We start from the raw sequence: 18,916 nt of genomic DNA, 5'->3' as shown, positions 1-18,916 counted from the left end.
ATTTGCAAACATTCCTGAAAACCTGTTTTGGCAATATATATATATATATATATACTATATATATATATATATATATATATATATATATATATATATATATATATATATATATATATATATATATATAGTACCAGTCAAAAGTGTGGACACACCTACTCATTCAAGAGTTTTTCTTTATTTATACTTTTTTCTAGTAGTAAAGACATCAAACTATGAAGTAACCCATATGGAATCATGTAGTCAACAAAACAAATCAACATTTATTTTAGATTCTTGACAGTAGTCACCCTTCGCCTTGGTGACAACTTTGCACACTCTTGGCATTCTCTCAACCAGCTGCATGAGGTCACCTGGAATGCATTTCAATTAGCAGGTGTGCCTTGTTAAAAGTTAATTTGTGTAATTTCTTTCCTTCTTAATGCGTTTGAGCCAATCAGTTGTGTTATGACAAGGTAGGAGTGGTAAACAGAATATAGCCCTATTTGGTATACCAAAAATACCAAGTCCATATTATTGCAAGAACAGCTCAAATAAGCAAAGAGAAACGACAGTCCATCATTACGTTAAGACATGAATGTCAGTCAATCCGGAACATTTCAAGAACTTTGAAAGTTTTTTCAAGTGCCGTTGCAAAAATCATCAAGCGCTAGGATGAAACTTGCTCTCATGAGGACCACCACAGGAAAGGAAGACCCAGAGTTACCTATGTTGCAGAGGATAAATTCATTAGAGTTACCAGCTTCAGAAATTGCAGGCCAAATAAATGCTTCACAGAGTTCAAGTAATAGACACATCTCAACATCAACTGTTCAGAGGAGACTGTGTGAATCAGGCCTTCATGGTTGAATTGTTGCAAATAAAGCACTACCAAAGGACACCAATAAGAAGAAGACACTTGCTTGGGCCAAGAAACAATGGACATTAGACCAGTGGAAATCTGTCCTTGATGAGTCCAAATTTGAGATTTTTGGTTCCAACTGCCGTGTCTTTGTGAGTCTCAGAGTAGGTGAACGGATGATCTAGGCATGTGTGGTTCCCACCATGAAATGTGGAGGAGGAGGTGTGATGGTGTGGCGGTGCTTTTCTGGTGACACTGTCTGTGATTTATAATTCAAGGCATACTTAACCAGCATGGCTACCACAGCATTCTGCAGTGAAACACCGACCCATCTGGTTTGCACTTAGTGGGACTTTCATTTGTTTTTCAACAGAAAAATGACCCAAAACACACTTCAAAACACTTTGTGTAAGGGCTATTTGACCAATAAGGAGAGTGATAGAGTGCTGCATTAGATGACCTGGCCTCCACAATCACCCGACCTCAACCCAATTGAGATGGTTTGGAATGAGTTGGACCGCAATGAAGGAAAAGCAGCCAACAAGTACGTACTCAGCATATGTGGGAACTCCTTCAAGACTGTTGGGAAAGCATTTCAGTTGAAGCTGGTTGAGAGAATGATTTCATAGTTTTGATGTCTTCACTATTATTTTACAATGTAGTTGAGTATCTGGAGCATCAGCATTTACATTGTCTAGCTGGAGAATCCGACGCCTCACAAGTCCTCAACTGGCAGCTTCATTAAATAGTACCCACAAAACACCAGTCTCAACATCAACAGTGAAGAGGCGACTCCAGGATGCTGGCCTTCTATGCAAAGTTGCAAAGAAAAATCCATATCTCAGAATGGCCAATAAAAAGAAAAGATTAAGATGGGCAAAAGAACACACACTGGATAGAGGAACTCTGCCTACAAGGCCAGCATCCCGGAGTCGCCTCTTCACTGTTGACATTGAGACTGGTGTTTTGCGGGTACTATTTAATGAAGCTGCCAGAACACAGAGGAACTCTGCCTAGAAGGCCATTTTGAGCCTGTAATCGAACCCACAAATGTTGTTGCTCCAGATACTCAACTAGTCTAAAGAAGGCCAGTTTTATTGCTTCTTTAATCTGAACAACAGTTTTCAGCTGTGCTAACATAATTGCAAAAGGGTTTTCTAATGATCATTTAGCCTTTTAAAATGATAAACTTGGATTAGCTAACACAAAGTGCCATTGGCACACAGGAGTGATGGTTGCTGATATTGGGCCTCTGTACGCCTATGTAGATATTCCATAACAAATCTGCCGTTTCCAGCTGCAATAGTCATTTACAACATTAACAATGTCTACACTGTATTTCTGACCAATTTAATGTTATTTTAATGCACAAAAAAAATGTTTTTCTTTTAAAAAAAAGGACATTTCTAAGTGACCCCAAACTTTTGAACGGTACATATATATATATATATATATATATATATATATATACACATATATATACCAAGTCTATATATATATATATATATGTACCGTTCAAAAGTTTGGGGTCACTTAGAAATGTAATTTTTTTTAAAAGAAAAACAATATATACAGTGCCTTGCGAAAGTATTCGGCCCCCTTGAACTTTGCGACCTTTTGCCACATTTCAGGCTTCAAACATAAAGACATAAAACTGTATTTTTTTGTGAATAATCAAAAACAAGTGGGACACAATCATGAAGTGGAATGACATTTATTGGATATTTCAAACTTTTTTAACAAATCAAAAACTGAAAATTGGGCGTGCAAAATTATTCAGCCCCCTTAAGTTAATACTTTGTAGCGCCACCTTTTGCTGCGATTACAGCTCTAAGTCGCTTGGGGTATGTCTCTATCAGTTTTGCACATCGAGAGACTGACATTTTTTCCCATTCCTCCTTGCAAAACAGCTCGAGCTCAGTGAGGTTGGATAGAGAGCATTTGTGAACAGCAGTTTTCAGTTCTTTCCACAGATTCTCGATTGGATTCAGGTCTGGACTTTGACTTGGCCATTCTAACACCTGGATATGTTTATTTTTGAACCATTCCATTGTAGATTTTGCTTTATGTTTTGAATCATTGTCTTGTTGGAAGACAAATCTCCGTCCCAGTCTCAGGTCTTTTGCAGACTCATTTAGGTTTTCTTCCAGAATGGTCCTGTATTTGGCTCCATCCGTCTTCCCATCAATTTTAACCATCTTCCCTGTCCCTGCTGAAGAAAAGCAGGCCCAAACCATGATGCTGCCACCACCATGTTTGACAGTGGGGATGGTGTGTTCAGCTGTGTTGCTTTTACGCCAAACATAACTTTTTGCATTGTTGCCAAAAAGTTCAATTTTGGTTTCATCTGACCAGAGCACCTTCTTCCACATGTTTGGTGTGTCTCCCAGGTGGCTTGTGGCAAACTTTAAACAACACTTTTTATGGATATCTTTAAGAAATGGCTTTCTTCTTGCCACTCTTCCATAAAGGCCAGATTTGTGCAATATACGACTGATTGTTGTCCTATGGACAGAGTCTCCCACCTCAGCTGTAGATCTCTGCAGTTCATCCAGAGTGATCATGGGCCTCTTGGCTGCATCTCTGATCAGTCTTCTCCTTGTATGAGCTGAAAGTTTAGAGGGACGGCCAGGTCTTGGTAGATTTGCAGTGGTCTGATACTCCTTCCATTTCAATATTATCGCTTGCACAGTGCTCCTTGGGATGTTTAAAGCTTGGGAAATCTTTTTGTATCCAAATCCGGCTTTACACTTCTTCACAACAGTATCTCGGACCTGCCTGGTGTGTTCCTTGTTCTTCATGATGCTCTCTGCGCTTTTAACGGACCTCTGAGACTATCACAGTGCAGGTGCATTTATACGGAGACTTGATTACACACAGGTGGATTGTATTTATCATCATTAGTCATTTAGGTCAACATTGGATCCTTCAGAGATCCTCACTGAACTTCTGGAGAGAGTTCGCTGCACTGAAAGTAAAGGGGTTGAATAATTTTGCACGCCCAATTTTTCAGTTTTTGATTTGTTAAAAAAGTTTGAAATAACCAATAAATGTCGTTCCACTTCATGATTGTGTCCCACTTGTTGTTGATTCTTCACAAAAAAATACAGTTTTATATCTTTATGTTTGAAGCCTGAAATGTGGCAAAAGGTCGCAAAGTTCAAGGGGGCCGAATACTTTCGCAAGGCACTGTATATATATATATAGGTATGTATGGACAGTATGTATAAATAAAGCTTGATTTGAGTCAAATATATAAAAAGAAAAGGTGTATACAGCAGGAGTTATATAGGATGAGACATGACTAGAATTTACTATATACATATAAAGTGGGAAACAGCATGTAAACATTATTGAAATGACCAGTGTTCAATGGGGCAGCAGTCTCTAAGGTTCAGGGTAAAAGTACTGGGTGGTTGCCGGCTAGTAACAATGACTAAGGTTCAAGGCAGGAAACTGGGCAGAGACCGGCTAATGGTGAATGTATGGCCTGGAGATAGAAGCTGTTTATCTCTTGGCCCAAGCTTTGATGCACCTGTACTGTCTCTGCCTTCTAGATGGTAGTGGGGTGAACTGGCCATGGCTCTGGTGGCTGAGGCCTTTGTTGGTCTTCTTGGCCTTCCTGTGACACTGGGCACTGTAGATGTCCTGGAGGGCAGGCAGTGTGCCCCCGGTGATACGTTAGGTTGTTTGGGCTGTAGGACAGTGCAATTGCCATACTAGGCGGTGATGCAGCTCAACAGAATGCTCTTGATGGTGCATCTGTAGAGGTTTGTGAGGGTCTTAGGGGCCAAGTGTGTCAGTTTGGAGGGACATTTTCAGGTCCTCAATGATGTGCATGCTGAGGAACTTGAAGCTTTTGACCCTCTTCACAGCCCCGTCAATGTGGATGGGGCGTGTTCTCTTTCCTGTCATGTAGTTCACGATCAGCTCCTTCGTTTTGTTGACGTTGAGGGAGAGTTTATTTTCCTGGCACCATTCCGCCAGGGCTCTCACCTCCTCCCTGTAGGCTGTCTCGTCTTTGTTAGTAATCAAGCCTACCCATGTTGTGTCATCAGCAAACTTGATGATTGAGTTGGAGACCTGCGTGACAACGCAGTCATGAGTGAACAGGGAGTACAGGAGGGGGCTGAGCATGAACCACTGTGGAGCCCCTGTATTGAGGATCAGCGTGGCTGAGGTGTTGTTGCCTACCTTCAACACCTGGGGTCGGCCAGTCAGGAATAGGACCCAGTTGCACAGGGCAGGGTTCAGACCCAGGGCCCTGAGCTTAAAGATGAGCTTTGACTAATATGTAATTATCATTATCATGTAATTTCTATCATGTAAAAAGCAGAATGTAAAATAAACCATAACTGCCCCCTCTCTTCTCTCCCCCTCTGTAAACATAGCCTATAGAAAATGTGAGATATTAGAGATAACATGCAGATGAGTAAAATAGGCTAGACTTACTTTATATTTATGACATGCATTACATTCCCAAATGTGTGCCCAGTTCAGCACTGAAGTCTACATGGTTTCCATGAACTTCGTGCCAAAGTTCTCCTACACCCCCTCCCCCATGATATTCCTTGGTTGTCTGTTTTCTTAAAGTGTATTCGGGGAAGTGTTGAGGGGGCGGATAGTTTTGATTTTCCTTGCATCATGCTTAGCCAATAATGTTGAGGGGTCTGTTGTGCACATCTCAGCTGGCAGACATTTAAAAAGGAGACAGTCCGGCGCTGCAGCATTTTGTATTGAAACTCCAGCCGCTTTCTATGGAATCGTTAACGACTCCAGACTCCCACCAACGCGCGCCCCGTCTGCAGTACCACAGTCTCCACCATTAGCTGCCTATTGCCTCGGGAGATTTCATAAAAACACCCACCACAGATAATTTCATTTGCGGCTACTTGGAGCTTTTGACAGGTGAGTGAAGTGAAGTTCAACGCGTAACATCTGAGAAAGTATGTGCGTAACACTTGGGCATGTTATCGAATTAGGTTCCTTATCATGTCACACGTGGTATGTATGCCTATTCTGTCGTTAGAATACATATCTCAATGATTGTTGTAGACTATTGTAAATATACATGTGAAATTAAATGATTACTTTCATGCATAAAGATAGTTTTTCTTTATTCGGTTTTACTCAATGGCTTTCGCCTTATAACTATACCGCAAAATCCATAAAATATACATTTGTATTCTGATAGCTCTTATCTTCTTTCTGGTTTGACGATTGAGTTGGGTAATGTGGACTATATTGTGAATGTAAAAACAAGAAAATAAATATTTTAATTAAAGGCAATGTTTAATGTTTCTATTCCTCTTAAATCGCAAGTTATGTGTAATGTTTCGTGAGGCAGACGAGAAAGTCCATGCATTAATTACGCAGCGTAAATCTGGGTTGTTGTTAACAACAAATATTAAAATGCTAGGCCATGGATGATGATTCAACCTTCACGTATCTTTCCTGTTCAAGGATGGCCAGATCGGCGCGTATCCTCTGTGGCATGGTTTTCGTCCTTGGGCTGCTGTCATCTCCAGTGGATTCCAAACGGATCAGGGGCTCCCAAGGCGCCATCCCTCATCCTGACAAAAACAACCCAAACGAATCGGAGCAGCAACCACAGACACCGCAGGCGGGCTCTGGTTCCCGAGGGCGGGGAAAGAGCTCTGCTGCACCGGCTGAGGAGGTGCTGGAGTCCAGCCAAGAAGCGTTGCATGTCACCGAGCGCCGCTATCTGAAACGCGACTGGTGCAAGACCCAGCCACTCAAACAGACCATCCACGAGGAGGGCTGCATCAGCCGCACCATCATTAACAGGTTCTGCTACGGACAGTGTAATTCTTTTTACATCCCCAGACATGTCCGCAGGGAAGAGGGAGCCTTCCAGTCTTGTTCATTCTGCAAGCCGAAACGATTTACAACCATGACCTACACTTTGAACTGCCCGGACCAGCAGCCACCCACCAAGAAGAAGCGCATCCAGCGCGTAAAGCAGTGCCGCTGCATCTCCATAGAATTGGACTAGCCATGTGGTGTGATTGACCCGGATGCAGCCAATAAGTCTGCTCATCAAACCGCTATTGGATTGCTCACATGAACGAAAAAACCCATATGACTGACTGGGAGCATATTTCCCTCTTCCAAATATGGGAAAATGTTCAATCTGCAAGGAAAGTAATAAATTAAAAACATGTGCATCCCATGTTATATATAGGCTTGTGTAGATAGGCCTATACGTGGGCATACTATTTTGCAAACAAAGCCTGCTGTACCATATATTTTATGTGTCAAATGTTGTATTAATCAAATTCCAATAGCAGCCTGTGGCAAGCAACGTTTCATGGTATAATAACATGGAATGAACACAACAAGCTGCCGATTGACTTGTAACCAAGCGCACGGCTTTTCCAACCTCCGCAAATAGGACTGCAGAACCGTTTCACAGAGGATGTTTACACTCTTTTGGACAGAAACATCCTTAGGCAATCACAACAAATGTCAATGGAAGGGAATATGACGGACAATGCATTTAAATAATGGTTGAAGACTAGTTTCCACTATGTGGAATTTGAAGATAAGTGACGACTATTTAATGTGGCAAGAATGCTCCACTGATTTGTGACTCCAATGTTCAATATAGCCTAGTGGAGAAAAGATAGCTTTTGTAAAGTATGCTAGGCCTATACCTATGTTCCACGCTATAAATCGAAACAAACAAAATGTTTGTATTAGTTTGACATTTAAATAAAAATGGTCGATGTTCACTGAATGTATAAAACATTATGAACACCTGCTCTTTCCATGACATACTGACCAATAAGTTCAGTATGTGAAAGCTATGATCCCTTATTGATGTCACTTGTTAAATCCACTTCAATCAGTGTAGATGAAGGGGAGGAGACAGTTTAAAGAAGGATTTTTAAGCCTTGAGACAATTGTGTTTGTTTGCCATTCACAAACTTTTTGGGAAAGCTATGATCCCTTATTGATGTCACTTGTTAAATCCACTTCAATCAGTGTAGATGAAGGGGAGGAGACAGTTTAAAGAAGGATTTTTAAGCCTTGAGACAATTGTGTTTGTTTGCCATTCACAAACTTTTTGGGTGCCTTTGAACAGGGTATGGACGTGACAGGGGCACCGGTTTGTTTCAAGAACTGCAAAGCTGCTGGGGTTTTCACGCTCAACAGTTTCCCGTGTGTATCAACAATGGTCCACCACCCAAAGGACATCCAGCCAACTTGACACAACTGTGGGCAGAATTTGAGGGGGATGGGGTGCAACTCAATATTAGGAAGGTGTTTTTAAAGTTTTGTACACTCCGTGTACATAATTGTTTATAATGCTATAGATGGAAGCATTTCTTTTAGATTTAAAATGTTATTCATACACCAATTGTACATGCAACCGGTTTGATAATTATATCAAAGCAAGTGATCCACAAAACAAAATAAACAGTTATTGACATTGATGCAGTGTTCACTGAACGTGCTTGTTTTTTGTTCACATTCTTTGTCTGAAAGTTGCAGTAAATTAACCCACACCCAAACGGCAAAGACTCCCGATTTCATACAGAACATTTTATGCATCAGGTTAACCCGAAACACCAAATAAAAGCATCCTCTCCAGCGATGGGGTTATTTCCTTGTTGCTTGGAGCCAACCTCTTGCTGGGACCTTTAAACGTTCCTTAGACCCGTGGACAGCTTACATTTCGTCGTAAAACGAATATAATTTATGAGGAAAGACCACAAGAAACGCAATTACATGTCAGGCACAACAACCTTCTCAAGAACCCCATTGAAACGATGTTATCAGAGTTTACAATTGCCTCTACCTCGGCTCACAGCCACAGGCCCATGTCTTTCTGTGGACAATCTGACGCTAAACCGGGCTATGACGAATTTGTAAAACGATTGCTGCATTACTATTTTTTTGTTCAGACAGTGTACTGTAGATGGTTCTCTACACGGTTCTCTAAAAAGAAATACATCAATCAATAGCCCTTCGCTAAAAATGTAATACCGAGCCGAGTTTTCTTCATCAAATCTTTATTGTCCAGTTGTTTAAGCCTCGTGCGCATTTGGCAAATGGTAATTTGCCACCCCATGCGTAAAAAATACATCTGCTTGGAAATGCAAGGTTTTAGGCTAAGAACATATCAGTTGCCTCGCTTTTCTTCGATTTAGCCTTGCCATGCCTTCACTGTACTTAATGTAGTGCAGAATAATCAAGTTTGCGGCCAATTGTAGGCAAACACACAAGTCATGTTTTCAGGGAAATTGATTGTTTCTATCCATTTCTATCCATTTAACTTAGGTCTACTTCCTCCCATTATTATCGCGCTTTCTAACACGTTTCAATTATTCATTCATAATGAAAATATGCATTTTGAGAGGAACAGGTGCAATTTAATAAATAATGGAGCATAAATCAATCATATATATTAATGAAACAATTTGGCTACTTGAGTCATTGTAATGAACATATTTTCACCTTTATATAGTTACTGCATCATTACTGAGCCTGAATGTTAAGCCTACTAGGGAGTGCTGAAAGTAGAGAAACAATTGACAAGGATGCTTTAAAAGTTAATTTCCATAGCTGCAAAGTTCCTCATCTATAGACTTCAGTTAAGACTTTGGTGACTGAAATGTTGTGATGTTTGTCGTGTCTGTCATCTATTTCTTTGACCTAGCGCAAATGATTTATTTTACGATAAACATGTAAAAAAACGTGGAAACATATCGGCCTGTAACTAAATGAACCAATTTACATTATAGATAGGCCTTCATAATATTTAACTTCTAGCCTACTAATTTGGTTTTGAAAAAAGTGTAAAGTAAACAGACAATTTGTAATTGTAAGATTGTGAAAACTCTTCATGCAAAATAATGGCACATTCAATGATTATGAAACAACGATGTTATTTTTTACACTCAATGGGTTCTGACAGGGGTGAAGTATACACATGGATTGATATGAGTAATCGTTTCTATTTTTAAACAAAGTAAATATGTTCTTGATTTAAATAAATCAAAAGGCAATATATTTAGCCAAATGATACTCTCCCTATCAGTTTGGATCAGGTATGAAACAAGATCATTTGGGGTAAATTAATAAGGCTCTACTTAATATGTCACATCCAAATTAAACTAAACACATCTTTCACCTGACTACTGAGCCATTCATGTATCCTCCTCAAGCTAAGGGTAGGAAACAAATAATACACAAAAATACAGCCTCAAAGAGGCTGTATTTTTTACAGTTAATGTTTTGGCATAAAATAAATCTTTCACATTTAGAGTTTTCCAAAACAACGTTTAAATCTTCCAGAGTTAAATTACAAATATTTTGTTAAATAAATATAATATAGTTTTCTCTAAAAACTCGAAATGGATGATGCAATTTTCATTACAACATTAATTCATAAATGTTCTTATCATAGCACGCAAGCCATAGAATTGCATAGGAGTTTAAACTGAGGTGTAAAAAAAGTGCAATACATTTTGATTAAGTACCATTCTGAGAAGAACAGGGGATGTAGCTTAGCTACTAAATACAGCTGATGCAAGAAGGAAAGTGCTTAGAATTGTGACATACATATGTCATGAACGACATTCATTGGGAACAACTAACGATTCTATCATATACACTTAAAAAATGTGTCAGGGCAGCCATACTCAGAAGACCTGTTGCTTTTCTCAGCGTAGCTTATAGCAGGGTTGTTTGTTCATCTCAGAGCGTGATGTCTGACTCGGGGGATGAGAGCAAAGCATTGCTGCCAAGGTCTGGCATTCTCTGGCTATCACCCAGGAGGGGTCAGTCTGGTGCAGTGAGAAAGTTAACACCGTTACATCCAGTTTCTACCTTCTGACCAGGACCCACACCGCTATGCCTTCAACAGGACTCCAGTCCAATAAAGACCACTGATTCTCTTCATAATACAACATCAGGTCAAACGTTTCAGTCTCTGCTCATATGAAAACAAATGCCATATGAAAGGCATTCACAAGACACACTTCCAAAAATGGGCCACAGCAGATGAATAGCTATTCTCCACACGATAGCATTGTACATTGCTTTCATATTCTGAATCATTGTTAGAATAACAACTCCTGAATGTCTTTCTCATTCAATCGTAATAGTTTCTCTGAGTGAACATCACCTGGTAGCCATATCTGCTGACATAGCCCAACAACAATGAGGCCTCCTCTTTATTTTGGATGTATTTATTGTATTTGTATAACCTAGCTACAATGCATTGGATTATGTCATCAAGATGTGTGATGCTGTCCTTAAAGAAACCCAGACTGGGGAATGAATGTAGGTCCTCAGCTCCAGCAGGCCTAGGAAGCCTAGTGGTCAGGGGTCAGGGGCCTACCTAGACTTAGCAGTCGGCATATCTACAGCAGGGTGTCAGGCAGACAGGTTCCTATTTCCCATGGTGTAAGTGGTCTGGATGGTAGTCCTAGGGATACACAGTGATGGAAGCCACACAAGGTGCCTCTCATCTGGGAACGAGGTTGAGGTGAAAGAGGGGTGCCCCATGGAGAGTGGTGGAGATGGTCCAGTCAGTAGGGATGGTAGAATTGGCCGTAGTAGAGAGGTCCACAGCGTGGGGGCACGGAGGGCTATATGAGGTATGATGTTGGGTAAGAGGCAGGTGGTGAAGGCGAGAAGTTGTGAAGCCAGCAGACTTTCCCCATCTGCCATCTCTCTCCACTTCCTCTCTCCACTCTGTCCTTCATTGGTCATCCTCTTCAGCTGGAGGACACGCTGGCTTCCTTCTGACGCAGTCTCTCTTTCTATTGACAGAGGAGAAAAAGGGATAGCTGAGATTTAAAGCATTTGATATGATCCACCATGATCGACTGTGTTAGTAGCCAAGGTAATAGCAACCATGTTACTGATCAAAATATTTGAGGGAGGTTGAAGGGAGTCCAGTTCTTACCAGACTGTTGGCATTGATCTTCTTGGTTTCCACCCTCTTCTCAGCAGTGATCTTTTTCATGTTCTCCTGCGCTTCCTTCAGCCTGGAAGAAAGAGCAAACATCAACCTAACATTAACCTATCTAGGTTCAAATAACCTTTGATAATAGTGCATAAACCATAACAGCTCCCTCAAATTTGTACATTGTGTCACATATCTGACCATGTGGCACAACACTGTCATGTCATGTGTAAGACAGAAAACCTCTTGATGTCTGTTAATAACAATGGCGTACATGAGTTAGTTCGCTAACAGCGGCCTCAGTCCCTCCAGAAGTTATTTGTACTGTAATAGCAGCATTTTACCTTTATTTAACTAGGCAAGTCAGTTAAGAACAAATTCTTATTTTCAATGACGGCCTAGGAACAGTGGGTTAACTGCCTGTCCAGGGGCATAATGACAGATTTGTACCTTGTCAGCTCGGGGGTTTGAACTTGCAACCTTCCGGTTACTAGTCCAACACTCTAACCACTAGGCTACCCTATCCACCCTGGGCACTATTGTATGTGGCACAGCGAAGCACCGCCGCAACATGTTATATTTTACCGCGAACACTGCATGTAAGCATGGCACAGAGAGTCCTCATCCTCCCTCACAGCCCCACTCTGTTCTGTTGAGCCTTCTGGAGTTAGCAGGTAGTGAAGCCCACCACTTAAAGCAGGGAGAATGACAGTGGGCCAATGAGATAATGAGCTAGACTTAAAAACACTTGGGTTTTATGGGTGTGCAAACCGTATTTCAAATAAAGTTAATTGTACATAAGCACAATCAGCTGTGTGTAATACGGGACATGATTGCCTAGTAAACAATTAAGAGAGCACATGGATCCATGGAATGGCTGGGAGAGCATTACCTCTGTCCATAACTCACCAGTTCAAAGATAGCTGCCCTGCTTTACTGTATGTATGGTGACTGTATGTGTGCATGTCTCCATGTGCAGTGCTGCATGTCTCCATATGCAGTAAGCCTGAAGCTCTGTGGACTGGTCAGATCATGACAATGTTTAACAGTCCTCCCAGAACACACAGTCTTTAACGAGCCTCTGTCCCCTGCCAGTAAAGCCAGGAGGACTCCAGGTGAGCTGCTGTCCAGCAGTTGGACTCCCATCCGACACCACGCCTCGGGTCAGATGAAACACCGTAAATCCAGCCCCAGGCTTTGACTCTGTACCAGGCCCTGGTCCCGGCCTGCCTACCTTCTCTTTGATGCCCCTGTGCTTTAATAAGAACTGGTAAAAGCATCTCCACTACACACTTTCTACAGAATTTATAATGCCCTGTTGGGGTGTTTTGTACCACACATAAATGTGATGGACATCAACAATCTGCTACGTGTTAATAAAGATGGGTAAGAAAAGAGTGACTAAAGGTCCTGTTCAACATATTTAAAGTGTGCAGAATGAACTTTGACCCAGTCACACACAAAATCCCCCTTTTATGTCATCAAAAAAAGAACACTCAGGCTTCTAGAAATAGATACAGTTGGAAAGGAGCTGTAGAACTGTCCCCTTCATCACAAGCTGTGTGATTTAATATGATCTCTGATGCAGGTCTGGATTCTTCCACTCACCTCTCCTTGGAGATGTTCTTACACTCCCGTTTCCACGTGTTCTTGAAGTCACTGCAGAACTCATACCAGAGCATGAAGACGTAACCAGGGGCCACCTCCTTCTCCCCAGACTTTGGCTTGAGCCCAAAGTAGCCCACCATGTCCAGGAAGCTGTGTGGGAGAAACAGAGGGAAGAAGAGAGAGGGAAGAGAGATAGAGTGAGAGGACATCCTGCTGGGTCACAGGGGAGAGACGGTAACGGAGGTCCCGTTATCACATTGACCTCTACTACAGCCTGAAGGGGAACAGTGCCAGGGGATCTGGCCAAGATCTGGCTGACACACACACACACGTTGTTTCGATCCAGGAACAATAGTTATTGGCAGACAATATGCAAGATGATCACAGGAATGTGTAAATGTTACATCAAAACACAGCATGTTGCTGGCACGCACGCACACACACACACACACACACACACACACACACACACACACACACACACACACACACACACACACACACACACACACACACACACACACACACACACACACGTTTGTAACGTTCATCATCCTGCACTCTGAGACATGCTTGACGCAAATATGTTGTGGATTAGGTCTTCAAATCCACAAATAGAAGGGAGAACTACTTGAAGAGATTCAAGATTCTCAGTCTTTATGAGAAGAGAATCCACAACCCTGTGTATGGCAGATCCTCAGACTAATTCAATTGTAACCAAATCTAAATTCTTCACAAGGCTCTCAGCAGTGCTCACAGGGCTTGAAAAGCAGCCTGCTGCTCCGGGGTTTTCTCTAACCCAAACATTAAAGGCATTTTCTAGGCCTGTCTGTCACACGCTTGATATAGAGGAGTCATGATTCAGGAGATGTTCCCAGATTGACACAGAGGTTTTGACCTCCAGATGGTAGGTGGCTGTTGCGACGCTAATGTAAGACATGTTGGGCGGGGATTGTTGGGGGCCGGGGCAATGTGCGCGGCAGACGGCTGCTCCCAATTCCTCAGATAACTGTCATGTGCTCCTCCTCCGATGGTGCAGTATATCATCCTCGCCTTGCCTCGCTCTACAACCAGAACAGACCAGGCCAGCAGAACCCAGGAGGAACACAACAGAGAGAGGACAGCCGGGAATCAATTCTGGAAGCCTTTGTAGACCCGACCAGCACGGTCCAGCGTGATTAACTAGGCCGCTTTTGTATTGGCTCCTTCCCTGACCCTGGGTCAGGTGTCAGAGCTCACACAAATCACACACAGTCGGTAGTGTGGTGAGCTAAGCTCTTTCCCTTTCGTTTTCTTCCTCTTTCTCTCACACACACACACACACACATTAACACAAAGATACACACACACACACGCACATGCACATGCACAGGACACACCCGCCCACTCCAAGTCCTACAAACACATATCACGTACTTCTGGAGGGCTACGACGCAACTACCATGAGACGGTTTATTACTGTACCTATGTCCAGCATTCCTCACTGACGGCTGTAAAATAGGCCAGTTAAAAAAGCCTGGGAAACCGGGTATATCAAGAGGATATTTGGACCACTAAAACATTCCATACAAAAACAGATTAGAACAGTAAACACACTTTTGTGATCATCTGTTGTTTCTTTAACAGAGATAAGACATCTTCAATATACTTTGGATAGCGGAAGTTGGGACAGTTCAAATATCCCTCCAGCGAATCACCCCGTAACCACATACGTATGTAAGCAGCACACACGCTGCAGTCGTGTCATATGAAATTGAGCATGATGAGGGAGGAGGAACTGTAATGGTCCATTAACTGTGGACGTACCAGGAAACCTCAGGGAAACTGAGAAATAAAAAGAACAAATTAGTATTGCGTGTTCTGGAGAGGACCTCATTACTCACTGCATAGGATGCCCAGGAAAACTATAACAAACCCCAAAACTGATGTCATAAACTGTGTATCATATCAGCTTCCCATAAAGTATTTTTACCAACCAAGTATCCAAATTCACTACAACCTATTTAGTCCTATGATGGTTGTTGTCTTGAGGCCACATGGACCATAACAAACAATCGCAATCCCATTCCTTGACGGGTTGGCCCAGTGTTGGCCCAGTGTTGGCCCAGTGTTGGCCCAGGGTTGGCCCAGGGTTGGCCCAGGGTTGGCCCAGGGTTGGCCCAGGGTTGGCCCAGGGTTGGCCCAGCGTTTCAGTAGCTAGCTGTGGTGATGTCTATGAGCCTTATTAACACGGGGCCCTAATGTGAGGGTCGGGGCCCACCCAGGGCCCAAAGAACACACAGCACACACACACTATAGCACACACACCACAGCACACACACACCACGGCCCACTGCCCATATTCATCACCAGCGTGTCACTTTTATGAGGTGCGTCCCTGGGAACCTGAGAGCCCCCCCCCCAGCGCCAGGCAGCCCCCGGCCTCGTTTAGGTGAAATTAAAGGAAAACTTCATTAAAGGCTGGGGGCTGTTAGCCGCGGGACCCTTTTGATCAATATCCCCAAGTTCAACATCTTCATTACATTGGTGTCAGTCACACAGCCGCAGACAGAGATATCACAATACCACCAGGAGAGGGAGAGGGAAAGGGAGAGAGAGAGGGATAGTGGAAAGAGAGAGGGAGAGGGGACAGAGCGAGTGAGAGGAGTGAAGGAGACAGAGAGAGAGATGGAGAGACCCATGCATACCCAAGCTGAGTGCTTCTCTTGGCTTGAAATGGAAACATGAAACAGGGACGTTTGGAAACTTTCTCCTTTATGTGCTTTTCATGATTTATGTTGGAATTGGGAGAGTTATGATTTAAAGCAAACAATTCTGGTCTCTATCTAAACAAGTAAAAATATTTTTTTGTTTGCTCTTTCTAGTGTGTTTTTCCGATATGACATTTTCCAGATATGGTTTCGCTCTGACACTCGTTAAACGTCTGCCAGTTGACCATATCTCCATAAATCAGATGGGCCGCTTCTTACAGTGACTCTTGAAGTTTGCAATACCACACACGGAAGATAAGGCTTGACAACAACTGGAGTGGAGTGAGCACAGTGTGTGTATGTAAAAGTATCGGTGCGGGAGCAGTGTGTGTATAGGGAGGTGTATGTGAGTTTGGTGTGTCTACATGGGCAGCCATTCCTGTCTCGGGGCCAGTCTACAGTGGGCCAGGTTATGACCTGGGTTTTCTGCTACAAGACTGAAGAGCCTGGATACCGCAAGGCCCCAGTACTGAAGCCTCTGTCTTATCACAATCCGTATCTGATTACTACAGACAGCTTTACAAATTACCTGCATTACTTTTATCTGATGTAAGCCATGTTAGCTATGTGAAACATGTTAAATAACCATCATGCCCTCATGAAATCCACCATCCATTATACTTGGCTGGGTTCCCTTCTGAATGTCGAAAGGTCTTATAAAAGCCAACATTAGAGTATTCCAGAGGTATGCAACCAGCCAGGTCAGAAAATAAAGAACTCCTCTGTTACACAGATGACATGTTGTTTGGTCTAAGACCTCTAGGTAAATCGTGTTGTGTTATCATATTAGAATGGATAGAGACGATTCATACCTTTTCTGTGCTGCATTGAGCCTGTCATCCTCAGCAGTGTGGTCCTTTTGAGCTGGAAAAGACAAAAAACAACATGGAGTAAACAAACCTATGTGAGGCAGTATTCGTTGAGGCATTGAGGTCAAAGTACATACAGTAGTGGGGATAGATATTTCCAATGGGAGGGAAACTGAGGTACAACAATGAGACTCCATACAGTTCCACTGATACAGGGTCACACTGGGTGGAGCCCAGGTGGGGACACTGTGGGAACAGACCTTTCCTCTCCCAGGGGGAGGAATGAGTGTCAGGGTGGAGGGTCACCAGGTTGACATGTCTAGGGTGAAAGAGCATGTGATAGAGGTGTCTGTGCATTTCACTGAGATTGATTGTAAGAGGTAAGATATTTGTGTCAGTTGGTAGAGCATGGCGCTTGCAACGGCAGGATAGTTAGTGGGTTTGATTCCCAGGACCACCCATACATAAAATGCACGCAGTATATATATATATATATATATGTACAGTACCAGTCAAAAGTTTGGACACACCTACTCATTCAAGGGTTTTTCTTTATTTTTACTTTTTTTCTACATTGTATAATAATAGTGAAGACATCAGAACTATGAAATAACACATATGGAATCATGTAGTAACCAAAAGTGTTAAACAAATTAAAATATATTTTAGATTCTTCAAAGTAGCCACCCTTTGCCTTGATGACAGCTTTACACACTCTTGGCATTCTCTCAAACCACTGCAGGAGGTAGTCAGCTGGAATGCATTTCAATTAGCAGGTGTGCCTTGTAAAAAGTCAATTTGTGGAATTTCTTTCCTTATTAATGCGTTCGAGCCAATCAGTTGTGCTGTGACAAGTTAGGGGTGGTATACAGAAGATAGCCCTATTTGGTAAAATACCAAGTTCATATTATGTCAAGAACATATAAGCAAAGAGAAACAACAGTCCATCATTACTTTAAGACACGAAGGTCAGTCAATTCCCAAAATTTTCTAACTTTTAAAGTTTCTTCAAGTGCAGTTGCAAAAACGATCAAACGCTATGATGAAACTGACTCTCATGAGGACCGCCACAGGAAAGGAAGACCCAGAGTTACCTCTATTGTAGAGGATAAGTTCATTAGAGTTAGTTGCACCTCAGATTGCAGCCCAAATAAATGCTTCACAGAGTTCAAGTAATAGACACATCTCAACATCAACTGTTCAGAGGAGACTGCGTGAATCAGGCCTTCATGGTCGAATTGTTGCAAAGAAACCACTACTTAAGGACACCAATAAAAAGAAGACACTTGCTTTGGCCAAGAAACACGAGCAATAGACATTAGACCGGTGGAAATCTGTCCTTTGGTCTGATGAGTCCAAATTTGAGATTTTTGGTTCCAACTGCCATGTCTTTGTGAGTAGCAGAGTAGGTAAACGGATGATCTCCGCACATGTGGTTCCCACCATGAAGCATGGAGGAGGAGGTGTGATGGTGCTTTGCTAGTGACACTGTCGGTGATTTATTTAGAATTCAAGGCACACTTAACCAGCATGGCTACCACAGCATTCTGCATCTGGTTTGTGCTTAGTGGGACTGTCATTTGTTTTTCAACAGGACAATGACCCAACACACCTCCAGGCTGTGTAAGGGCTATTTGACCAAGAAGGATATTGATGGAGTGCTGCATCAGATGAACTGGCCTCAAAAATCACCCGACCTCAACCCAATTGAGATGGTTTGGGATAAGTTGGATGGCAGAGTAGAGGAAAAGCAGTTAACAAGTGCTCAGCATATGTGGGAACTCCTTCAAGACTTTTGGAAAAGCATTCCAGGTTATGCTGGTTGAGAGAATACCAAGAGTGCGCCAAGCTGTCATCAAGGCAAAAGGGTGGCTAATTTGAAGAATCTCAAATAGAAATATATTTCGATTTGTTTAACACTTTTTTGGTTACTACATGATTCCATATGTGTTACTTCATAATTATGTCT

General features: G+C 42.3%; 2 protein-coding genes across 4 annotated transcripts in view; one reads left to right on the top strand and one right to left on the bottom strand.

Annotated features, from left to right (window-relative positions):
• Positions 1-5,434: 5,434 nt before the first annotated feature.
• Positions 5,435-7,634, top strand: grem1b (gremlin 1b). The gene is made up of 2 exons (XM_021574441.3): positions 5,435-5,746; positions 6,302-7,634. The coding sequence occupies exon 2, from the start codon at positions 6,303-6,305 to the stop codon at positions 6,852-6,854; it is 552 nt and encodes a 183-aa protein (XP_021430116.1). The 5' UTR covers positions 5,435-5,746; position 6,302; the 3' UTR covers positions 6,855-7,634.
• Positions 7,635-9,298: 1,664 nt separating this feature from the next.
• LOC110497955 (formin) overlaps positions 9,299-18,916 on the bottom strand; it is a 94,679-nt gene continuing 85,061 nt past the window's right edge. For all 3 annotated transcript variants that reach the window (XR_005037748.2, XM_090211362.1, XM_036954900.2), the window contains 4 exons: positions 16,951-17,002; positions 13,389-13,538; positions 11,781-11,862; positions 9,299-11,634 (listed from right to left, as the gene is read on the bottom strand). Coding sequence is in view for 2 of the 3 variants with exons in the window: in XM_090211362.1 (XP_090067488.1) it covers positions 11,590-11,634; positions 11,781-11,862; positions 13,389-13,538; positions 16,951-17,002 (329 nt within the window). In the remaining variant the exon portion in view is untranslated. The remainder of the gene's footprint in view (positions 11,635-11,780; positions 11,863-13,388; positions 13,539-16,950; positions 17,003-18,916) is intronic.

This window comes from Oncorhynchus mykiss, chromosome 19 (genome assembly GCF_057628025.1).
Source record: "Oncorhynchus mykiss isolate SJ-2025 chromosome 19, ASM5762802v1, whole genome shotgun sequence".
NCBI classification, from domain to species: Eukaryota; Metazoa; Chordata; class Actinopteri; order Salmoniformes; family Salmonidae; genus Oncorhynchus; species Oncorhynchus mykiss.
The sequence above is the reverse complement of the archived record's forward strand: the minus strand, read 5'-3'. Positions and strand labels throughout refer to the sequence as shown.